Source organism: Mesoplodon densirostris, chromosome 16 (assembly GCF_025265405.1).
Source record: "Mesoplodon densirostris isolate mMesDen1 chromosome 16, mMesDen1 primary haplotype, whole genome shotgun sequence".
NCBI classification, from domain to species: Eukaryota; Metazoa; Chordata; class Mammalia; order Artiodactyla; family Ziphiidae; genus Mesoplodon; species Mesoplodon densirostris.
Window position 1 is genome coordinate 76,054,370 of NC_082676.1, and position 20,002 is coordinate 76,074,371.

The 20,002-nt window shown below is 39.5% G+C and overlaps 1 protein-coding gene across 1 annotated transcript in view; it reads left to right on the forward strand.

Moving 5' to 3' along the window:
* PLCB4 (phospholipase C beta 4) overlaps positions 1–20,002 on the forward strand; it is a 419,094-nt gene that overhangs the window by 319,036 nt on the left and 80,056 nt on the right. The window contains exons 10-17 of the mRNA XM_060120154.1: positions 353–434; positions 1,407–1,507; positions 2,155–2,212; positions 9,730–9,838; positions 13,992–14,202; positions 15,192–15,285; positions 18,403–18,482; positions 19,242–19,326. Coding sequence (XP_059976137.1) covers positions 353–434; positions 1,407–1,507; positions 2,155–2,212; positions 9,730–9,838; positions 13,992–14,202; positions 15,192–15,285; positions 18,403–18,482; positions 19,242–19,326 — 820 coding nt within the window. The remainder of the gene's footprint in view (positions 1–352; positions 435–1,406; positions 1,508–2,154; positions 2,213–9,729; positions 9,839–13,991; positions 14,203–15,191; positions 15,286–18,402; positions 18,483–19,241; positions 19,327–20,002) is intronic.

A 20,002-nucleotide genomic window follows, 5' to 3' on the forward strand; every position in this document is an offset into this window, starting at 1 on the left:
GACATGCTGTTCCATCTGCCACATTCCTTTTTCCTAAGAAAGCAGTTTGATAGGATCGGAACTTATTATTGTGATTGTCCAATGGTCTGTATCCCTGGTGCATCTTACATTCACAAGTAGCCAGAGAGACCACCTGTCTTAGCATCAAGTCACCACACTGGCACAACCAGCTCTGGTAACCAGAGGGACATTGCAGGAGCTAGTTGGGAAGTGAAAAATATCTAAAAATGAAAAGTAATTTTATTTTCCTTTTTCTTCTCCCCTATCCCACCATCCCTAGTTTTAATGGGATCTTTGCATCAGAGAATACAGAATTAATAGTAACTTTATTTCTTTTTCTTTTCTGCCCTAGTATTACCAGAACCTTTGCATCGGGGAAAACAGAAAAGGTGATCTTTCAAGCACTCAAGGAGCTAGGGCTTCCCAGTGGAAAGGTATTCATTAATCTAATAACGTGTTTCTAAAACCACTTTGTGTATTTATGTTCTCATGTAATAAACAAGATTGTATTAAACTGATTCAGTTAGATTCAGAATTAGATTCAGTCACACATAGTACAGTCAGTGTTTCCTTTATTCTCCTGCCTTCTATCCTTCCTTCCTTCCTTTTGTTTTCTGGGCATTTTAACCTAAACGTTTTAGTATTCAAATAGTATACTTCCAAATGTTGTTGTCAACTTTATTAAGGAAAGGAAATGACAGCCAGGCTGCTCTTTCACACAGCTTATGGAAAGCTTATTTTACAGAAACCCATCAACATTGCCTGGACCATGTACAATGTCAGCATGAAAAATGGCTCATAAATTCAGTTATTCAGGATGGCTGTGCAATATTTTATGAAGCACCTCTCCCCAAACATACCATTTGTGTTTGTGGCCCTTTGGAATTAAAATAATTGCAATTAACATGTTAACTGCCAGAAAGATTTAAGCCTGTTGCTGCCTTAACAAGTCTGATTTGAAATATGAAGTTCTGTATGAAAAGTAAACTCTTATAGGATCCCGTTCATGTGGTCTTGTGAAAATTCACAAAATAAGCATAAGAAAACATTGGGCTTGATGTCATCATCCTTTAGGCAGGCACTTGCTTTTCTCCTTCAAGGAGAGAAGGAAAAAATGTTTCTTTGTATTTGTTCTATGGAGTGTCTCCCAGAGCAAGCCCAGCTGTGGCCAGTGTTTGAACATGCAAACCATGGATGCATGGTAACTAGAAATGCTCACTTACACGTGCCATGTTCTAGAGGCCTGGCCAATGGCTGGACCTCCTGGCTTCTATCAGCAAGAATCAGAGATGAAGGCCCTGGAATTCCAAGTGTCATCACTTTTCTTCATGAACCTGTATATTCTGTAGATCCTCCAAGGAGAGAAAAATGTGCCCTGATTTATGACACGCTTCTATTCTTTACAGAATGATGAAATTGAACCTGCAGCATTTACTTATGAAAAGTTCTATGAACTGACACAAAAGATTTGTCCTCGGACAGATATAGAGGATCTTTTTAAAAAAATGTAAGTTCCATTTATGAGAAAGTGTCACATCAATGTTATCCTTGTATTTTTAGATTTCAAAAACATTTTGTCCTAATATTTTCAAATAGTATGTTGATAGTATGTAGGAATATCTAGTCAGGGTTACATTTTCACCCCTTAGTTTATTTGGTGTAAAAGTTTGCTCTGATTTTTTGAGAAACTTTTACGTAAGTTAGTTGTAGCACCTGGAACATCCCCCCCTCCCCTCCCTGCATTGGCTTTACTAACTACCTACAATGTTAACTTGCTCCTTTAGGTATTAACCCGTTATGTGAACTAACAAGATTTGATTTGGAATGTTATTATGTTGTTGAAAAGTCCATTCATTCCAATTATTTCAAATGGATGACTTACATGTTGTTTTTATAATAATGCCTGTGAATAATGCAAAAGAGGGACTGCAGACATTTTCTGTAAGCTAGTGGGAATGATTTCTTTCCTTTGTTGTTGTTGTTGGGTTTTTTTTCCCCCCTTACAAACAGTCTCTGGCCATTTTAAGAGTTCACCACTACTTCAGGGTTAGAAAATAAGTGTAGAATTATCATCAACAAATGTCAACATGTAAATCGTACCTCCTGTAGCATCATATACCAAAACTTACTTTTTTCTAATAAATTTCTTTTCAGCAATGGAGACAAAACTGATTATTTAACGGTAGACCAATTAGTGAGCTTTCTAAATGAAGTAAGCTTTTTCATACATTAACTCCATCAGTCTGTGTGCAGTGGCTTGCCCTCCTCCAGCATCCTCATTGCATGCCTGCATCCTACACCTTCATTCGCTTTGCTTCTGACCTGCTGATCTTTCCATGATGGCTTTACCAGGTGCAAAAATCAGCTGCTGCTTTCGTGTGTCCATGCACTTCCTCATTGGCTTTGCACACTGCTTTTTTGCTGGTTTCTTGCTGTGATGTGTAGCTCCGGTTCTGTGTGTGCGTGTGAATTTGATAATATATTCATTTAATTAAATGTGTCTATGTTTTTGCAAGGTGATATTTAAGGTACTTTTTTTTTTCTATTTACTTATAAGAAATAGAAAGAGAATGGATTGAGTTTACCACACTATAGTTGGATTCTCCATTGCTAACTTTTCCTCATACCTTTGCATGGACTAGAAAAGCTTTATTTTTGTCTTTTAATGGATTGCATGTAAGAAAAATATGTAGGTTCAAATAGAATATTTGGACAACAAGCACAACATGGAGTTCCTGAGTGAAAATATAGTGAATATTAGGCCAATGAGATGGCAGGTTAAATTTTTCCTTTTTATTTTTATAACAAGCTCAGAGCTAATTTTAGAACATGATTCACTTAACAACTAAAACTGATTGACAAAATTTTCTTAAGCCCAAGAGAAAGATATTTCAGAACACGTAAAGGCTGCATTTTTTATTACAAATAAAATTAACTTCTTTTTTCCTCTACACGTTCAAAAAAGTGTTTTCTCTTCAGTGAAACCCATTGAAGCTCTTGTTAATCCAAAAAGGGAAACTCACTTTTTGTCTAACAAACACATTAATAATAAGAAGATTTTAAGTGAGGAATGGACAGTATATTTTTGTTTCAAAACAATTGATGTTAGCCATTATACCTTATAAAGAGAAAACGTTAGGAAAGGCAGTATCATGCCAGATATGAGGTATTGCCTCAAGGAAAGACCGCAGGTAGACTGTGATTTGCCAGTTTACAGACACAGATCACATCTTTGCCAAAGGGCTTCTCTTTTCTTTCCCTGTCAGGGCTCAGTAGCTCCCAATTTGTAAGGTTGCACTTGAGAAGCTATGGTAACCAGAGCCTAGAAGCACCGATGCAAGAGAGAAAAGTTCCCCCATATAGCAGTGCAGATGCCTCCACTTTTAAATAATCATTTCAGTACATTGCAATATTTATTTTACTTGAAAACATTTCAAGTTTTCACTCCACTAGTTTTTGGTCATGCGAATACTATGTTCATAATCTTTACCCAGATATTATCCACATTCTTACGCCACCGTTGCTTGGAAGTTAAGTTGCCTTGCTTTGCCTCCTTAACCCTTTCCTCATCTTCTGCTTCTTTTAAAAAATGTATTGTGTTATCTCTCTCAGCTTCTTCATGCACTTTGGGTCATTGGTCACCTTACGTTTTGGTGAGACGGGCAAAAATCTTGCTTTCTACTAAAGAGGGAAGATGCTTTAGTGGAGAGAAGATGTACCACCTCATCAGTTTGCCTAGAAAAAGGCCTCTTGGGCGCTCTGGGATGAAGCTGGTACCCAGCCATCTATTAAACATGACAGAGACTTAATATGCATTGTACTGTTCAAATGAGGAAACAGTTCTGAAGTCCTCAGAATAGGTGCTGCATTCATGGGCGCTTATCTCATGCCTTTCCTTTTATGGGTGGTTTCTGTAGACCTACAGGATAACTACTCTTGTCGTTCTTATGACATTTGGACAAAAAATTTAATTTTTAAAAGGTATGATCACCCACACTTTCTGGCTCTGACACCCAAATTCTTTCTCGAAATACTTACTCTTTGGTAAGCTTTTATCTATCACTATTACACTGGCCAGTAGTGTTCATTTACTTATGTTTCCTTCTGTTTGGCTTCTCATTAACAGTAAGGTGGCACCTTTAATTTGGGGGGGTGGGACTCATGGAATCAGTGTGATTCTAGATTTCTTTATGTCGCAGGAACTACAAGACAGTCCAGGAAAGTATACAGCCTTTATTTTTAATCAAAGTGTCTGCCCTGAATCTCTTCCTTTTCTGTCCTAGTGAACTCAGCTGGAAGAACAGGACAGAAATCTGAATGTCTCCTTGAAGAAGGCTGTCAAACTTAGAGAACATTCTGCCACCGCCTTGCACCCTCTCTTTTGAGTCCTACCATTGTCCCTCTCATTGCTCCAATGTCGAAAGCACCCCTTGGGCAGAGCACTGTCAAAACCCATAATGAAAGGAGACAGAGTTCACTCAGGAAGGGAACAGGCATTGGAATGTAAGGGTCTCTGACTTGAAAAGCTTAGACCTAAACATTTTCAAAATGCCTTAGCCACATAGTCTCAACAAGCTGGAATTCAACATTGTATTAGAAGACCTGGATCATACAATTAGACAAGAAAAAATAAATGAATCCCAGGAACACAAAAGGACAAGGCCCTATTCATTATTTGCAGATGATGATTATGTAACCTGAATATCAAAAACTATCAACTGAAAAACCCTTTGAACAGATAGAGAGTTCAACAAGGTAACCAAATAAGTGATCAACAAAGAAAAATCAATACATACATGTATACTAGCATTAATCAATTAGAATAGGTAACAGGAAAAAAATGCCATTTAGGGCTTCCCTGGTGGTGCAGTGGTTGAGAGTCCGCCTGCCGATGCAGGGGACACGGGTTCGTGCCCCAGTCCGGGAAGATCCCACATGCCGTGGAGCGGCTGGGCCTGTGAGCCATGGCTGCTGAGCCTGCACGTCTGGAGCCTGTGTTCCGCAATGGGAGAGGCCACAACAGTGAGAGGCCTGCGTACTGCAAAATAAATAAATAAATAAAAATAAACAATAAAAAATGCTATTTATATTAGCAAAAGCCATGCTGCCACCCACCACCTTCCAGCTTGTAAATCCCTTTATTCCTTATATGAAATTTTCTGTTCAGTGTACTAATGTGTATCTCCAGGAATTTGGAAGGTGAGGAGAGACTATCATTTACTGCCTTTGTCGCCATGTAGGGGTTTGTACCACCTGCTCTCTACCCATGCCATCACCACTTACTAGATTTTCACTAGTAGCTTTAGATCTGCTCCTCATTTGCCTCTCTGTATGTCCGTGTTCATTGCTTCCCAGAGTGTGATCTGGGGACCAGCAGCATCGGCATCACCAGGGAGCTTGTTAGAAATGCAGAATCTCAGGTCCCACCCAGACCTGCTGAGTTGGAATCTGCATTTAACATTATCTCCAGGTGATTTGTCTGCACATTAGAGTTTGTGAAGTGCTGGATTCCTCCTTGGAATGCTTAGTGTGAATGGAAAGAAAGTGAGAGCAGCATAAACCTATTATTCTCCATAATGAATTTAGTCATGGAAATCCTCCACTCGGATCTAAAATTTTGCCACAGCTATGTCTCTTGGTCCCATCCAGTGGGCTGAGGGAAACTTTCTTTGCCTATATTATGGAAATAGCAAACTGGAGTCCAGGAGAGCTGGTGGGGGCCATCAGTATGAGCTGGCACATGGTTGGATACTGCCACCAACTCAGTTCTCTATGTATCAGGGCTAATTAAATCTTCTTGGCTTCAGTTAGTTTCACCTCTCTTTCCCTGTTCCTAATGAGAAGCTAAATTGATTTTAGTTTTGCCTTCATTCTCCATATGACTTCTTACAAAGATGACAGCAACTGAGGGCCGGCAGAATTGAGAGATTCATGAAGAGCTGGAGAAAGAGATCAAATTAAGAAAGAGAGGCAGAGATTTTAGATAACCACAACAATCAAGAATTAGCTTTGGGCTTTCCTGGTGGTGCAGTGGTTGAGAGTCTGCCTGCCAATGCAGGGGACACGGGTTCGTGCCCCGGTCCGGGAAGGTCCCACATGCCGCGGAGCGGCTAGGCCCGTGAGCCATGGCCGCTGAGCCTGCGCGTCCGGAGCCTGTGCTCCTCAACGGGAGAGGCCACAACAGTGAGAGGCCCGCGTAGCTGGTAATCTTTCCCCCTGCCTCATATATATCATAGGATCACATTAAAGCTAAACCTGATTTGTTATTTTATTTTGCAGTTGAAAGAATGTAATAAAGGGCTCAAGATTGCTTTCCATTTACAATATCTTTATTCTTTTTTAAGGATTTTTTTTTTTTTTTGGCTGTGTTGGGTCTTCGTTTCTGTGCAAGAGCTTTCTCTAGTTGCGGCAAGCGGGGGCCACTCTTCATCGTGGTGCGTGGGCCTCTCACTACCATGGCCTCTCTTGCTGCAGAGCACAGGCTCCAGGCATGCAGGCTCAGTAGTTGTGGCTCACGGGCCTAGTTGCTCCACAGCATGTGGGATATTTCCAGACCAGGGCTCGAACCCGTGTCCCTGGCGTTAGCAGGCATATTCTCAACCAGTGCACTACTAGGGAAGCCTTCCATTTACAACATCTTTATTCTTTAATGCATGAGCAAAGAGAGAGACGGAAGTATTTGGTGTTATAAACCTTACCAAGTGTTCCCTTATCTTTCTATATCTCTTTTGAATATTATTTATGTCAACATCTCTCTCCCAGTGCTGCTTGGATTGAAGCCAGTTGAAGTCTTTTCTCAATAAAAGTAAGGACATAATAAAGGAGGCATGTTCATTATCTTCTTGTTCACTTGGGCAGAGTTCTGTGAACTATTTTCGGAAGCTGTTCAGTATCGTATTTTACAAAGCCCTGGACATCACGGGGTGGATGCCCTCGGTACATTGCTACCCAAAATCCCAACTGAAAACCCATGGTCTCTCCCTCAGAGCTATGAAGCATTTGACCCACTGTCCTTATGTCCATGTGGAAATCTTCTGCAAACTTATTACTCTGAGATTACATGGAAATGAGCTTTCTCCTCTATGTTTTCTCATATAAAATTATATTTTTGTGACTCAATACAAGTCTTACCATTTTTTTTCCTTGCCTTTGGGTTATCCAGATTACATTGTGCTTCCTTTTTGAAACATGAACATTTTCAGGAAAGTAAAAGGTTAAGGTATCTGGTGGAGCAGATGTAAAGACAAGTGAAATTTCATATTGTCTTCTCTTAATGCTTATTTGCTGCAAATGTAGAATAGGGGATTATGATACAGCCATTTTATGTACTCGGTTTTCCTGGCTATTGCTTCTGATAGGGGGATGTTCTTCTAGTGAATATCATGCCCTCTGATAAATTTTGATGGGGGTTAATTGGGACGACATCTCAAACATTTAGCATTCTTCTATCCTTTGCAGAACTTATGTACTTTTTTTTACAGATATGCAAATATATTGAAATGCAAACCTTTACATATTAGAGTAGTGCTTCTTAAATTTGAGCACATCAGAATCACCTGAGAAGCTTTTAAAAATACAGATTCATGGGTTCTACCCCAGAGAGTCAGGTTTGGTAAATTTGGAGTGGGGCCCAAGAATGTGCATTTCTAACAAGCTCCCAGGTGAAGGTGATGCCACTGCTGCCATCCACAGGTCACACTACAGGGGGCATCAGGTTAGAACCCACATACCTCTGTACATAAAAAGCACCTAAGAATACCTGGATTCCCTCTCTTCCTTTCCCAATTTTGCCTCTTTCTTCTTTAGCTGAGTCTCTTCTTTCTCTCACTTTTAAATTCATATGGATTTGCCCCATGATCTCCATGAATCCAGAACACTTACCAAAAGCATATCTTTAAATTAAAAGACTTAATTATAATAAGGAAGAACCGTATTAGTATAGTGGCCAACCATGAACATAACTGCAGTGGGGTCTCAAAAGGCCCTTTTCCTGCCACATCCATCTTCCATGGTATTATTTACAGAGACTGAAAAGGAAAGTGCCTAGAAAATGTACTGTTTGTTTGTTTGTTTTGAAAACAATGCTTTCTCACCAGAGAGCTCTGCTTGTCATTCCCTTGGGTAAGGGCTCTGGAGTTGCATGACAGCATCCATTTCCTAAGCAAGATGTCTTGTAGCATGCCTTCACCTGCTTGGCATTCTGTGGTCTACTGCACCATCTCTCTGCATACCCCAGGACTTTTCTTTGTGGTCTCAAGGCCTATTGCTCATATAACAGTTTCTGCTCTAGCACATGCATGGATGTGAGCTGTTGTGAGCCGTGATTTCTTAGATTCCAACAGAAGCATGCTTCATTGGGATAAATTGACAAAGAGATATTGATTCCTTAGGAGTTAACACTCTTAACTCGGTGGGGAGGTGGGAGGATCAGAGCAGGCTAGGCCACAAGTGCTTTAGGAAATTACATCAAGTGTTCTGTTGGCCAAAGGCATTCATTCTGTGTGCCCCACTTTTCAAATGATCATTTCAAAACAAATGGGGAAGGGAGATCCATATGAACTTTTAACAATTGTTTCTTCAATACTTTTTCAATCGTGCTTTTCAAAGTCTGTGCATATATTTGGGTAAAGAGTTGTTGCCGGTGTCCTACGTACTGACCAAGTTTTGCTCACACCTGCTTATATGCCATTATTCCATTGAAGTTTCCTTTATTTATTTATTTGACGGATGACCAGGGATGCAGTGTTTGGTCCTCTCCTCTACCATGAACAATAAGGAAGTTGAATGGACCCACTACCTCTAGGTACAGAAAGATAGTCAGATAGTCACACACACACACACGATTGTAGCTGAGTCGGTTAGTAAGTTGGACTTTTTTCATCACTGCTGTGAAGTTAGGATGGCCGAGCTGTAGAAATAGATTTGCTCCTGGTGCCTCATATAACATAGCACCAGGAGCCTATAGGGGCTGATCTGAAAAGAATGACATCACCCAAATTATTTATGTCCTTTCTGCCCAGAGAATTTCCTCGGGGCAAACCAAGTTAGATTTCACAGTGAAATTGAATTTCTGAACTACTGATACTTAAACACACATTTTCATATTGTTTAGAGCTCGTAAACATCCTTGTGCTGATTAATTTTCAATGATGACAATGGGTTCATTTTGATAAATATTGATTCAAGAGAATGAAGTTTGCAGTTCCCAAGAAATCTTTTATTCATGTAGAAAGACATAATGAAAAGAAAATGATATCCGCCTGTCTAACTTTAGGGTTTTGGATGCGTTTTTTGTTATTGTTGTTTTTGGTTTGGCATTTAAATGGGTATGTTATATATTTGGGATTTTTTTGGAGTTCTGCTTTTGTTTATCCTTTTTTTTTTGTTTGTTTAAGATTTTTGATCTCACTTTTTAGAAGCACTTATGCCAAATGTCTTGCCTGTGGTATGGCAATGCCATACCGTTTTCTCTGTCCGTCAACTTTTGAAGAAAGAAGGTATCTTCTATTTTCTCCCTCTTCAGTTCAGTGAGGGGAACAAACAAACTACTACCAAATTTGGACGTTTCTGAAGTCTATTTTAGGAAGAAAGGAAAAAAGTGAAATCTTCTCTTTGTAACTGTAAACATGATATTCTAGATATATCTTACATTAGAAATTACATACTTTAGTGATGTGTACTGGCCCAAGGGTGAATGTCAGCCTAAATGGAGTTATTTTCTCATCATAGCATCAACGAGATCCTCGATTGAATGAAATTTTATTCCCATTTTATGATGCTAAAAGGGCAATGCAGATCATTGAGATGTATGAGCCTGATGAAGACTTGAAGAAAAAAGGTAAGAAAAGTGAAAAAAGAGATAATTTTTCTTTGTTTAAAAAAATCAAGGACATATGCAACTTTTAAAGTCCTTGAATTTTTAGTTAAAGTTATCTTTAAATGCTGTGGAGCTCTCTAGAGGCAAGGATTGATAACTGACTGATTATTATTTTTTCCTTGCTCTAAGTATAAATTTTACCTTACACCAAAATTTGTTTGTGCTGCCTGAAGTGTAATGATAAATTTATTATTAAACTATAGTGATATTTTCCCCATGTACTTTCTTATCTTTAGTATTGCATAGTGCTTAAAATGTAAAAATGCCAATTATAGTCTCTGTTTGTCATCTATGAAAGCAATGGCATTTGCTATCAAAATTGACACCTTCTTCTTCTCCCTTTAGTTTTGCAAGCTAACTAAATTTAATACACAATTTAAGGAGTCTTTTTACTCATCATTTGACCTCTGGTATGGAAGATAAATGCAATTGACATGAAATTAAATAGGAATCAATTTAGCAAATTGTTGGGGTTTTTGAGCATTTGCCTCTTTCAGTGAAACTTTGGAAACAATGTGTTGTTCATTCCAACATTTAACAAAGGAAAGGTATGGAGAAGAAAGTTAAGATTGGTTCTATAGCCATGAGAAACACCTGCAAAGGATGGGAGTGATGATGCTAATACAGTATCTCCAGGGAGTGCCAGGAGATACCTGACCGGGAGCCTCTGGCCTTATGTCTCAGTGGAGAGTGAAGGGAGATCTAGGTTAAGTTCTTTCTGTCCCATCTGCCCATGAGTATCATGGCCTCAGTTTTCTCCTCTTTAGAATAGAGGTTCTTTTTTTTTTTTTGTACCTGAGTGAGTGTGGCTGAAAGATTTATACATTCTCTGGACCCACATAGAACCTGTTTATACGCATGACTGGCCCACTATATCATGTGGCCTTACCCCTGATATTTTTCCAAGACCAACAGAGTTTTCCCTTGGTTATAGTCATACATTTACACTTTTCTGCTAGGGTCTCAAATATCTATTTTCAGCAAGACTGCTTCATTACTTACCTCTTTATCAATATCCTGAGTCTCATAATTAAGTCCACAAGGCATGTGAGTTAAGTGAAGGGAGGAGTGGCTTGGCAGAAAATCTAATACTTTGCAGTGGTGGGAGGTGATGTGATTTTTGTTGCATCCCCTGTTGCTGTGTGACCTTGAGCAAAGAACTGTATTCCTAGGCCTCAGTTTCCCTGTTTGTAAGATGGTGGGGTTCATGCAGTCATTCAACTAGTATTTCTGTCCCCTGTTTTCAATCCTTATAGGCACAGCCAAGCACTGTGCTAGGTGCTAGAGATTCAAAATGAAATAAGGCAGTTGTGATCTACTGAAGGAGAAAGACCTATGACTCAGTAGTGCCTTGGTGGTGTGATAAATGTTATGATAGAGGTGTGTCTTATTATGTATAAGGTCTTCCCAGGTCCTAAAAGTCTATGAAATTACCACTGACACATCTAAAAAGCATAGCTTCACCATTTCATATATGACAGAAATGTTAAAGTCTGTCATTATCGAGTATGGGTGAGAATGTGGTGCCAAAGGCATTCTTATCAACTATGCTGAGTGTGTAAATGGGTACAAACAACGACCTTGATGAATATTTTGTCAATAATAAAGTGGAAAATATGCCTCTCTTACAGCCCAGCCTCTTTACCTCCAAGTATGTACCCTAGAGAATGTCCCATGTCTTCCCAGCCTCTTTACCTCCAAGTATGTACCCTAGAGAATGTCCCATGTCTTTCCCGAGTCCGGTGTCAGAGTGACCCTGCTCAGTCCTCAGATCTCTGCTCCTTCTATCCTCACTCCTTGAATGAGCTCATCCAAGCCAATGGCTTTAAGTTTCTTCTATACACACATGACTTTCAGATTAAACTCTCCACTCTTAATCTGTCTCTTAAACTACAGACCTGTATAGTAGACCTCTCCATTTGGATGCTGAGTCGGCATTTCAAACAAACAAACAAACAAACAAATAAATAAATAAATAAATAAAATATGCTTTGATTGTCCCCATCCACAGACCTGTCCCTTTCCCAGCCTAGAAAATGGTACCATGACTCACCCAGCTTTTCATGCCAAAGTTCTTGGAATCATCCTTGACTTGTTTATTCTTTCACATCACATCTGATCCATCAACAAAACCTGCAAGATCTATCCTGAAAATAAATCACTTCTCACCGTCTCCACACTTACTGGACTATCGGATCCTACATCATTTCTCCCTAGATGAGGCCAGCTGATTTCTAACTAGTCTTCTCCTTTCCTCAATGCCCTACGATTTATATACCACACAGCAGCCAGAGTAAACTTTTTAAAATCAAATCTAATCATGTTCTTCCACTCTTCAAAATGCTCCAAAGACTTCTCAGCACACTCAGAATAAGATCCAAAGTACTTAGTGAAGACTAAAGTCCAACCAATGTAGCCTTTGGATTCCTCATTTCTAGCTACTTTCCCCTCCATCACATGGTCTTTGCACTTGCTGATCTTTCTGTCTAGGATGGGGCAGCCCCAGGGGTGCATGGGGCTTGCTCCCCATGCATGAATGTGACCTTGTCAGAAGGGCTTTTGCTGGCCACGTAGCAAACACAGCATCCTGGTCATTCTTGATTGCTTTCATACCCTGCTTTCTGTTTCCTTCTAACATTTTCATAACATTATATTTATTTGTTAATTTATTTGTTCTCTCACCCATAATATATGAGTTTCATGAAGGTAGGGCTTGTCTGTTTCTTCTATCCTGCATCTATCACAGTGCCTGGGAAAGTATAAATGTATGTGTACAAGGAGATAGACACCAATTTTTACTGCAGTTCGTTTAGTTATAAATAGAAATGACCTAAATATCCATCAACAGAATGATGGATAATGAATTGTGGTATATCCACATATGGACTACTTTACACTCTACACACTGCATACTTCTACTATACATTACTCAGTGAAAAATAAATGAACAAGAGCTACTTCTATTAACTAGATAAGTCACAAGAAAACAGGAAAAATGGCAAGCTGCAAATGCAAATAATGGGGTAACTTTTATATAAATTTTAAAATAGTCAAAACTACCTATTTGTTGGATAAATGCATATAAAGTTACAGAACCACTTTGGGAATGTTAAACACAAAAACTAGATTATTGGCTGTCTACTTAGGAATAAAAAGATGGAATTGAATGGAGTTGAGGTGGGGCACACAGGGTGCTTCATGGGCATCTGTAATTATGCATTTCTTTAAAAAATTTAAAACAAGGGCTTCCCTGGGTGTGCAGTGGTAGAGAGTCTGCCTGCCGATGCAGGGGACATGGGTTCGTACCCCAGTCCGGGAAGATCCCACATGCCGCAGAGTGGCTGGGCCCATGAGCCATGGCCGCTGGGCCTCCGTGTCCTGAGCCTGCGCATCCGGAACCTGTGCTCCGCAACGGGAGAGGCCACAACAGTGAGAGGCCCGCATACCGCAAACAAACAAACAAACAAACAACAAAAAAAAGTAAGGCAAATAAAAGAAAAGGTTAAGATCTAACAAGGCTGTGGTGTAGATCCATGGCTGTTTATCCTGCTATTATCTGTACTTTTCTGTAAACTTGAAACCAGCTTGTAACTTCGAAATGCTTAAGTAAATGCAAGAAGCTGAAGCTGTTAATGGTTGACAGGGTAAGAGAAGATGCACAAATATTGACACCGGCCCTGTCCCATGTCACAAAAGTGTGACTGAGATGATGAGTGGTGGCTCTTGGGATCATGTTTCAATGACCACTGAATACTCATCTCACTGGTCCCATATCCTATTTTTTAGATGAAATAGGAAAATGGAATTATTTGAATCCAGAGAGGCCACTCATCCTTTCTCCAATCTGGCTCCTGGTGCTGCACTTTTGAACCTAGGGAACTGAGTGTTTTGCCATCATGAATGTGAAAGCAGATGCCTCCTGTTTGTGGAAAGCATTCGGTTACTTATGCAACGCGGGTACTTCGTTCAAGTTCTGAAAGATGAAGGTTCTTGGGAAAGAGACTATAAAGAAGTTTTTACTCTCCTGTTTAAGTTGCCTCAAATGTCATGAATAAAACATGAGATGTGTATCTTCAGAGCCATAAGTCTACCATGATATTCCTTTTCCCCCCAGGCCAAATATCAAGTGATGGATTTTGCAGATACCTGATGTCAGATGAAAATGCCCCAGTCTTCCTAGATCGCCTAGAGCTTTACCAAGAAATGGACCACCCTCTGGCTCACTACTTCATCAGCTCTTCCCACAACACCTATCTCACTGGCAGACAGTTTGGTGGGAAGTCTTCAGTAGAAATGTACAGACAGGTCCTCCTGGCTGGTTGCAGGTCAGAAACTCAAGACACTGTTTCTTCTTTGGATTTGATGCTCTTCAATTGAATTTAGTTTTCTCTGAAAAATAGGAAGTAGCATTCAGAGTGAAAAGGACATTTGTCTTTCTCTTTAATGGATTACAATGGCCATTTAACCTTGAGAAAGGAAAATTGGTATCTGTTCCAGAAAGGTCTAGAGTCCTCCTATGGGTCAAAAGATGTTTTTTTACTGTAGATTTAAAATATTCCCCCAACATTACCAAAAAAATATCATATTTTAAGAAGTCATGCTAAGTTTCCTGTTGGTCCTAGGCACTTGCAAATTTAGCTTTACTTAATGTTCAAAGTTCTAAAATTTCATTCTCAGACCATAAAGATTATTTTAAATGGTTTTAATTTTGCAGAAATTGGAAAATATTTGAGGTTTAAACTGTGGTGAAAATGCTGAAAGTGAAAAATAAGAAATGTAGTTACATTATGATTGTTTTCTTGATTGTCGATGACAAATGCTTAATTTTTCAACTCACTCTTTTCTGTGTGTATGGAAATACGTTAAAAGACTTTAACTACATCACTACATCTGTTTCTGAATACTTAAATATGAGTCACTTAAACAGTGAGAACATTTTAATTTATGGCCAACGTAACATCATCCCACCTACAAAATTTTTACAGTATTCTTTAACATCCTCTAAAACCCAGCACATATCTAAATTTTCCCAGTTTTCCCCAAATTGTCCTTTATTACAGCTTTGTCACAGCTAGGATTTCATCCAGAACCCCACTGCTTGTTACATCTCTTGTCACTCTTAATCTACGACAGTCCCTTTTTGATGACACCAACCTGGTGCGATTTTAACCTGCATCCTCCAAAAAATAATCGTGTTACTTCCTTCATTCCATTTTCTACTTCTATAGAAAACAACTTATTCTGATGTCTTTTCATTTGTACACACACTATTTTATTGTAAAAGTTCAATATTGGTAAATCACAATGTTCCTAGATGTGTTGAACTTGACTGTTGGGATGGAAAAGGCGAGGACCAAGAACCAATAATAACTCATGGAAAAGCAATGTGCACAGATATCCTTTTTAAGGTAAGTGTTTTTTTTTCTTTTTATTGAAATATAGTTGATTTACAATGTTGTATTCATTTCTGCTGTACATCAAAGTGATTCAGTTATACATATATATACATATATACATATTTTTTTTCATATCCTTTTGCATTATAGTTATTATAGGATATTGAATATAGTTCCCTGTGCCATATAGTAGGACCTTGTTGTTTATTTTATATATAGTAGTTTACATCTGCTAGTTCCAACCTCCTAATTTATCCCTCCCCACCCCCTTTCCCCTTTGGTAACTGTTAGAAACAGACTCACAGACATAGAAAAACTGTTTCGTAAATAAGTTCATTTGTGTCATATTTTAGATTCCACATATAAGTGATATCATATGGTATTTGTCTTGCTCTTTCTGACCTACTTCATTCAGTATGATAATCTCTAGGTCCATCCATGTTGCTGAAAATGGTGTGATTTCATTCTTTTTTATGGCTGAGTAGTATTCCATTGTGTATATATGTACCACATCTTCTTTATCCATTTCTCTGTTGATGGACATTTAGGTTGCTTCCATGTCTTGGTTATTGTTAATAGTGCTGCTATGAACATTGGGGTGCATGTATTTTTTTGAATTAGAATTTTTTCCGGATATATACCCAGGAGTGGCATTGCTGGATAATATGGTAGCTCTATTTTTAGCTTTTTAAGGAACCTCCATACTGTTTTCCATAGTGACTGCACCAATTGACATTCCCAATCACAGTGTAGAAGGGTTCCAAGGTAAGTTTTAAAATTACCTCACCATTGCCTTTTCCAAACTGTTGTGGAAACAGAGAGACATAGTGGAGAAAACAAATTATTAATCTTCTCAAGCATCTTACCTTTATATTCCTTTCTTCCAGTTTTTCAGAGAAAGTCAAGAAAAATGTTTTCTCCACTTAATACTTCCTTCATGCTACTTTTTCTGCTTTCAAATGGTGATGGTGCCATATAATGAGACTTCTCTGGCAGAACCTCCCTTGTGGCACTTACTTTAAAAACAGTCTTTCATTTTCTTATCTATTTTTGTGTGTACTTACTTTGCATTTTTTCTGAAGGACTTCCAAAGTGGAATAAAAAGATAAATAGAATACAGGAAATAAAATAGATTATAAATAGTGCCTATATGGGCAAGAAAGTAAGATAGTGAGATTAGAGTTTTATGAATGCTTGTCAAGAAATCCTATAAACTTTCAAGCCGTACCACAAATTGGGCTCCAAACTTTTTTGAATTCAGTGCAAGGAGAGAAACATGATAATTCACAGGATTTGTAAAATACATACAGAGTAGTTCAGAGAAGCACAGTTATTCCCCAGTACTGACACCAGATAGAAGTCGCCCCCCGCAAGATCCTCACAGAATGTAATCTACACTTTTACAAATAAGATTTCAGTCATGGTCTTTTGGTGATCTCTATGTACAACTTGAAGGTTGGTTTCTTAGCAAGTTCCTCAGTATGCTCCAGTGACGTCCTGCCAAAAGACAAGTGAAAAAATGAAATTCTTTGGTTGGACAATATGTCAAGTATTTCAACCTCTGTCAGTTTTGTATAACTCAGGAGAGTTATTTCAGCCTCTGGATCAATGGTTCTCAACTCTGCCAACATGTGGAAAATCACTGGGGTTGCTTTGTTTTTCTTTTTAATAGATTTATTTATTTTATTTACTGATTTTTGGCTGCATTGGGTCTTCATTGCTATGTGCAGGCTTTCTCTAGTTGCAGCGAGTGGGGGCGACTCTTTGTTGCGATGCACAGGCTTCTCATTGCAGTGGCTTCTCTTGTTGTGGAGCACAAGCTCTAGGCACGTGGGCTTCAGTAGTTGTGGCTCACAGGCTCTAGAACACAGGCTCAGTAGTTGTGGTGCACAGACGTAGCTGCTCTGTGGCATGTGGGATCTTCCCGGACCAGGGATCGAACCTGTGTCTCCTGCATTGGCAGGCAGATTCTTAACCACTGCACCACCAGGGAAGTCCCACTGGGAGTGTTTTTAAAAACAGACACCTAGACCCTAGACGCATGACCCTCCATGCATATCACTTCTCTTAGCCAAGATGTTGGTGAGTTTTGAACATCAATGAATTCAAGATTACATTTCCTGAGAAGTAACAAGAGTATGTTCAAGTGGGAAGCCATGAGTTTGCATAGCCACCAAACTGACAGCAAGGGTTGACATCATTGTTTATAGAATTAAGGAGTCTAATAGGGAAGCTTAAGCTCAAAAGGAGGTTCTTCCCTCTCAGCTTGGAGGTGAGCAAAGAAGAAACCATGGGCAGAACCAAGATTCTCCTAAAGGAGTAATTCTAGGTCAACTCAAGTGGATAATCAAGGTCACTTGGGAAGTGACTCAAGGCATTTTTGCCTGAGAAGAAACTTCAAGCAAGAATAGCTAAAGGACAACATGAGCCATAAGGATGCTCAGTAAAATGCTCCAAGATTGTCTAGCCTAGGCCATTATTCTTTCCAATGGACTTCCCTAGGTAGCTATTGTCAAATAGTTTTGAACTAACAGAATGATGGGACTTGCCCCATGGTTAACTACTTGCCCCATGGTTAACTACCAGGGTGATACAAAACAAGGGATATTGTAAATGTCACATCAATTCACAGGAGTCTTCATTGAATTAATGAAATGTAGCCCAACTCTGGTGCCAAAAGGCAGAGGAAACTCAATAAAAGCTTCTAACAGTCCTGAGGTTTTTACCAACACATTTCTCCTCGAGGCGAGAGGGGAAGGAGAGGGGTCTGCTGTGAAAATCTCTGTGCAGAAAGCTCACCTGCTCCTCAGTGAGAAAGGTGAGCTCTGAACCCATCTTGGCAGATTATAGAGCCAGGAACTGCACTGCCATTTAGGTGAAATGTCTTGTCAGTTACTAGCACCCTAATTTTGGAGAAGTAAAAGTAGCTTTGAAAAAAAAGTGTCATTAACCATGAACTGTGCCTGGGTCTAACCACAGGGGACTCAGTCTGTAGCAGTAAATGGGTTCTGCAGGTCTTAATTGCCAAAACAGTCTTTCTGAAAAGCTCAAATTAATCGTCTCCAAATGGTTTCAGGTACCTTAATTTTTTTTTCTCTCCTCTCTCATTAACACTCTTTATCTTTAAAGGATGTTATTCAAGCCATCAAGGAAACTGCATTTGTCACATCTGAATATCCTGTAATTCTCTCCTTTGAAAATCACTGCAGGTATAATGATTCATTCTACTCCAAGTCTCTAAGTGTTGTTTCCTAATCCCCATTCCCCACCCCTGCTCTACAGCTTTTTGAATAACCGAATAGTTTCTTTTGTGAAGTGGTAAGTACACATAGTCTTATGAGGAAAAAAAATAGAGAAGCAACTCAAACCACTAACTCTCAACACTTCCAAAAAAGAAAAAAAAAAAAGTCATGTTAATGTGTTTTAGAAATGCTTCCTTTAAACAAAAGTTCAGAGAGCAGGACACCTTGCTCAATGTTCCGTTGAGTTGGAAGACTTGGCAGTACGTTTGTAGTCAGACTTGATGAACTAGAAAGACACTTTTTACTCTGCTTACCAACTCTTAGTTTGGGGGCAGAATCGACTTCTTTTTTTTTTTTTTTTTTTTTTTTTCGGTATGCGGGCCTCTCACTGTTGTGGCCTCTCCCGTTGCGGAGCACAGGCTCCGGACGTGCAGGCTCAGCGGCCATGGCTCACGGGCCCAGCCGCTCCGCGGCATATGGGATCCTCCCGGACCGGGGCACGAACCCATATCCCCTGCATCGGCAGGCGGACTCTCAACCACTGCGCCACCAGGGAGGCCCCTCGACTTCTTTTTAAACTACACCGGTTAACCCATTAGCATCAAGAGGACAATCAAACATTTTGCTGAGTGGGAGTTGTTAACCGCTAGGAATGGATGTTTCTTATTCTTATTCTGGACAGTTAATGGATGTTTGAATTTACAAATGTTGGTTCTTTCCCTCTAGCAAATATCAACAGTACAAGATGTCCAAATATTGTGAAGATCTATTTGGAGATCTCCTGTTGAAACAAGCACTTGAATCACATCCAGTATGTATTTTTAGCAAACCACATTTCTAACATGAATTGATTTGTTTTTAAATTCATTTCTGAAGGGTCAAGTAGTTCTGGAGGACTAATGTTAAAGACCTTCATGTGTATTTCAATTTGTTGGTATGGGAAGCTTCCACTGTGCTTCAGAGGGGTGTGTAGAGAGAGGCACAAAGTAAACATCTGGCTCAGTTTAATTCAGAAGATCATGGGGGTCTTTATGGCTTCTGAGACCTCTGTCCTAAAATTTCACAAAGCACGCACTGGCCAGGAGTCTAGAGTTGGTGATCATTCTCAAGTTCAGTGACAGGTTAGAATCACCTGGGGGAACCGTGAAACATACCTCTGCCACAGTCCCACTCAGAGACTGTGAACTTGATTCAAGTTCAGCCAGATCGTGGTGTTTTTTAAATGCTCTCCAGGTAAATCAAATGTGCAGCCAGGGTTCAGCACCCATGAGAGCCTGTTGCTATGGGAAGTTCCCTGGATCAAGTCACAGAAGCCGGAAGTTCAAGCTCCTAAGTCCAAAATAGACTCTTGGGCAATGTTATACGCATGTTTTTGAGCTTCATTTTTACACCTACTAATTCCTTCATCAAACAAAGAATTTTTAACCTGTTCCCCATAGATAGGCTTTGTGGGGTCTGTGAACTCATTCTAATTGCATACAGTTTGC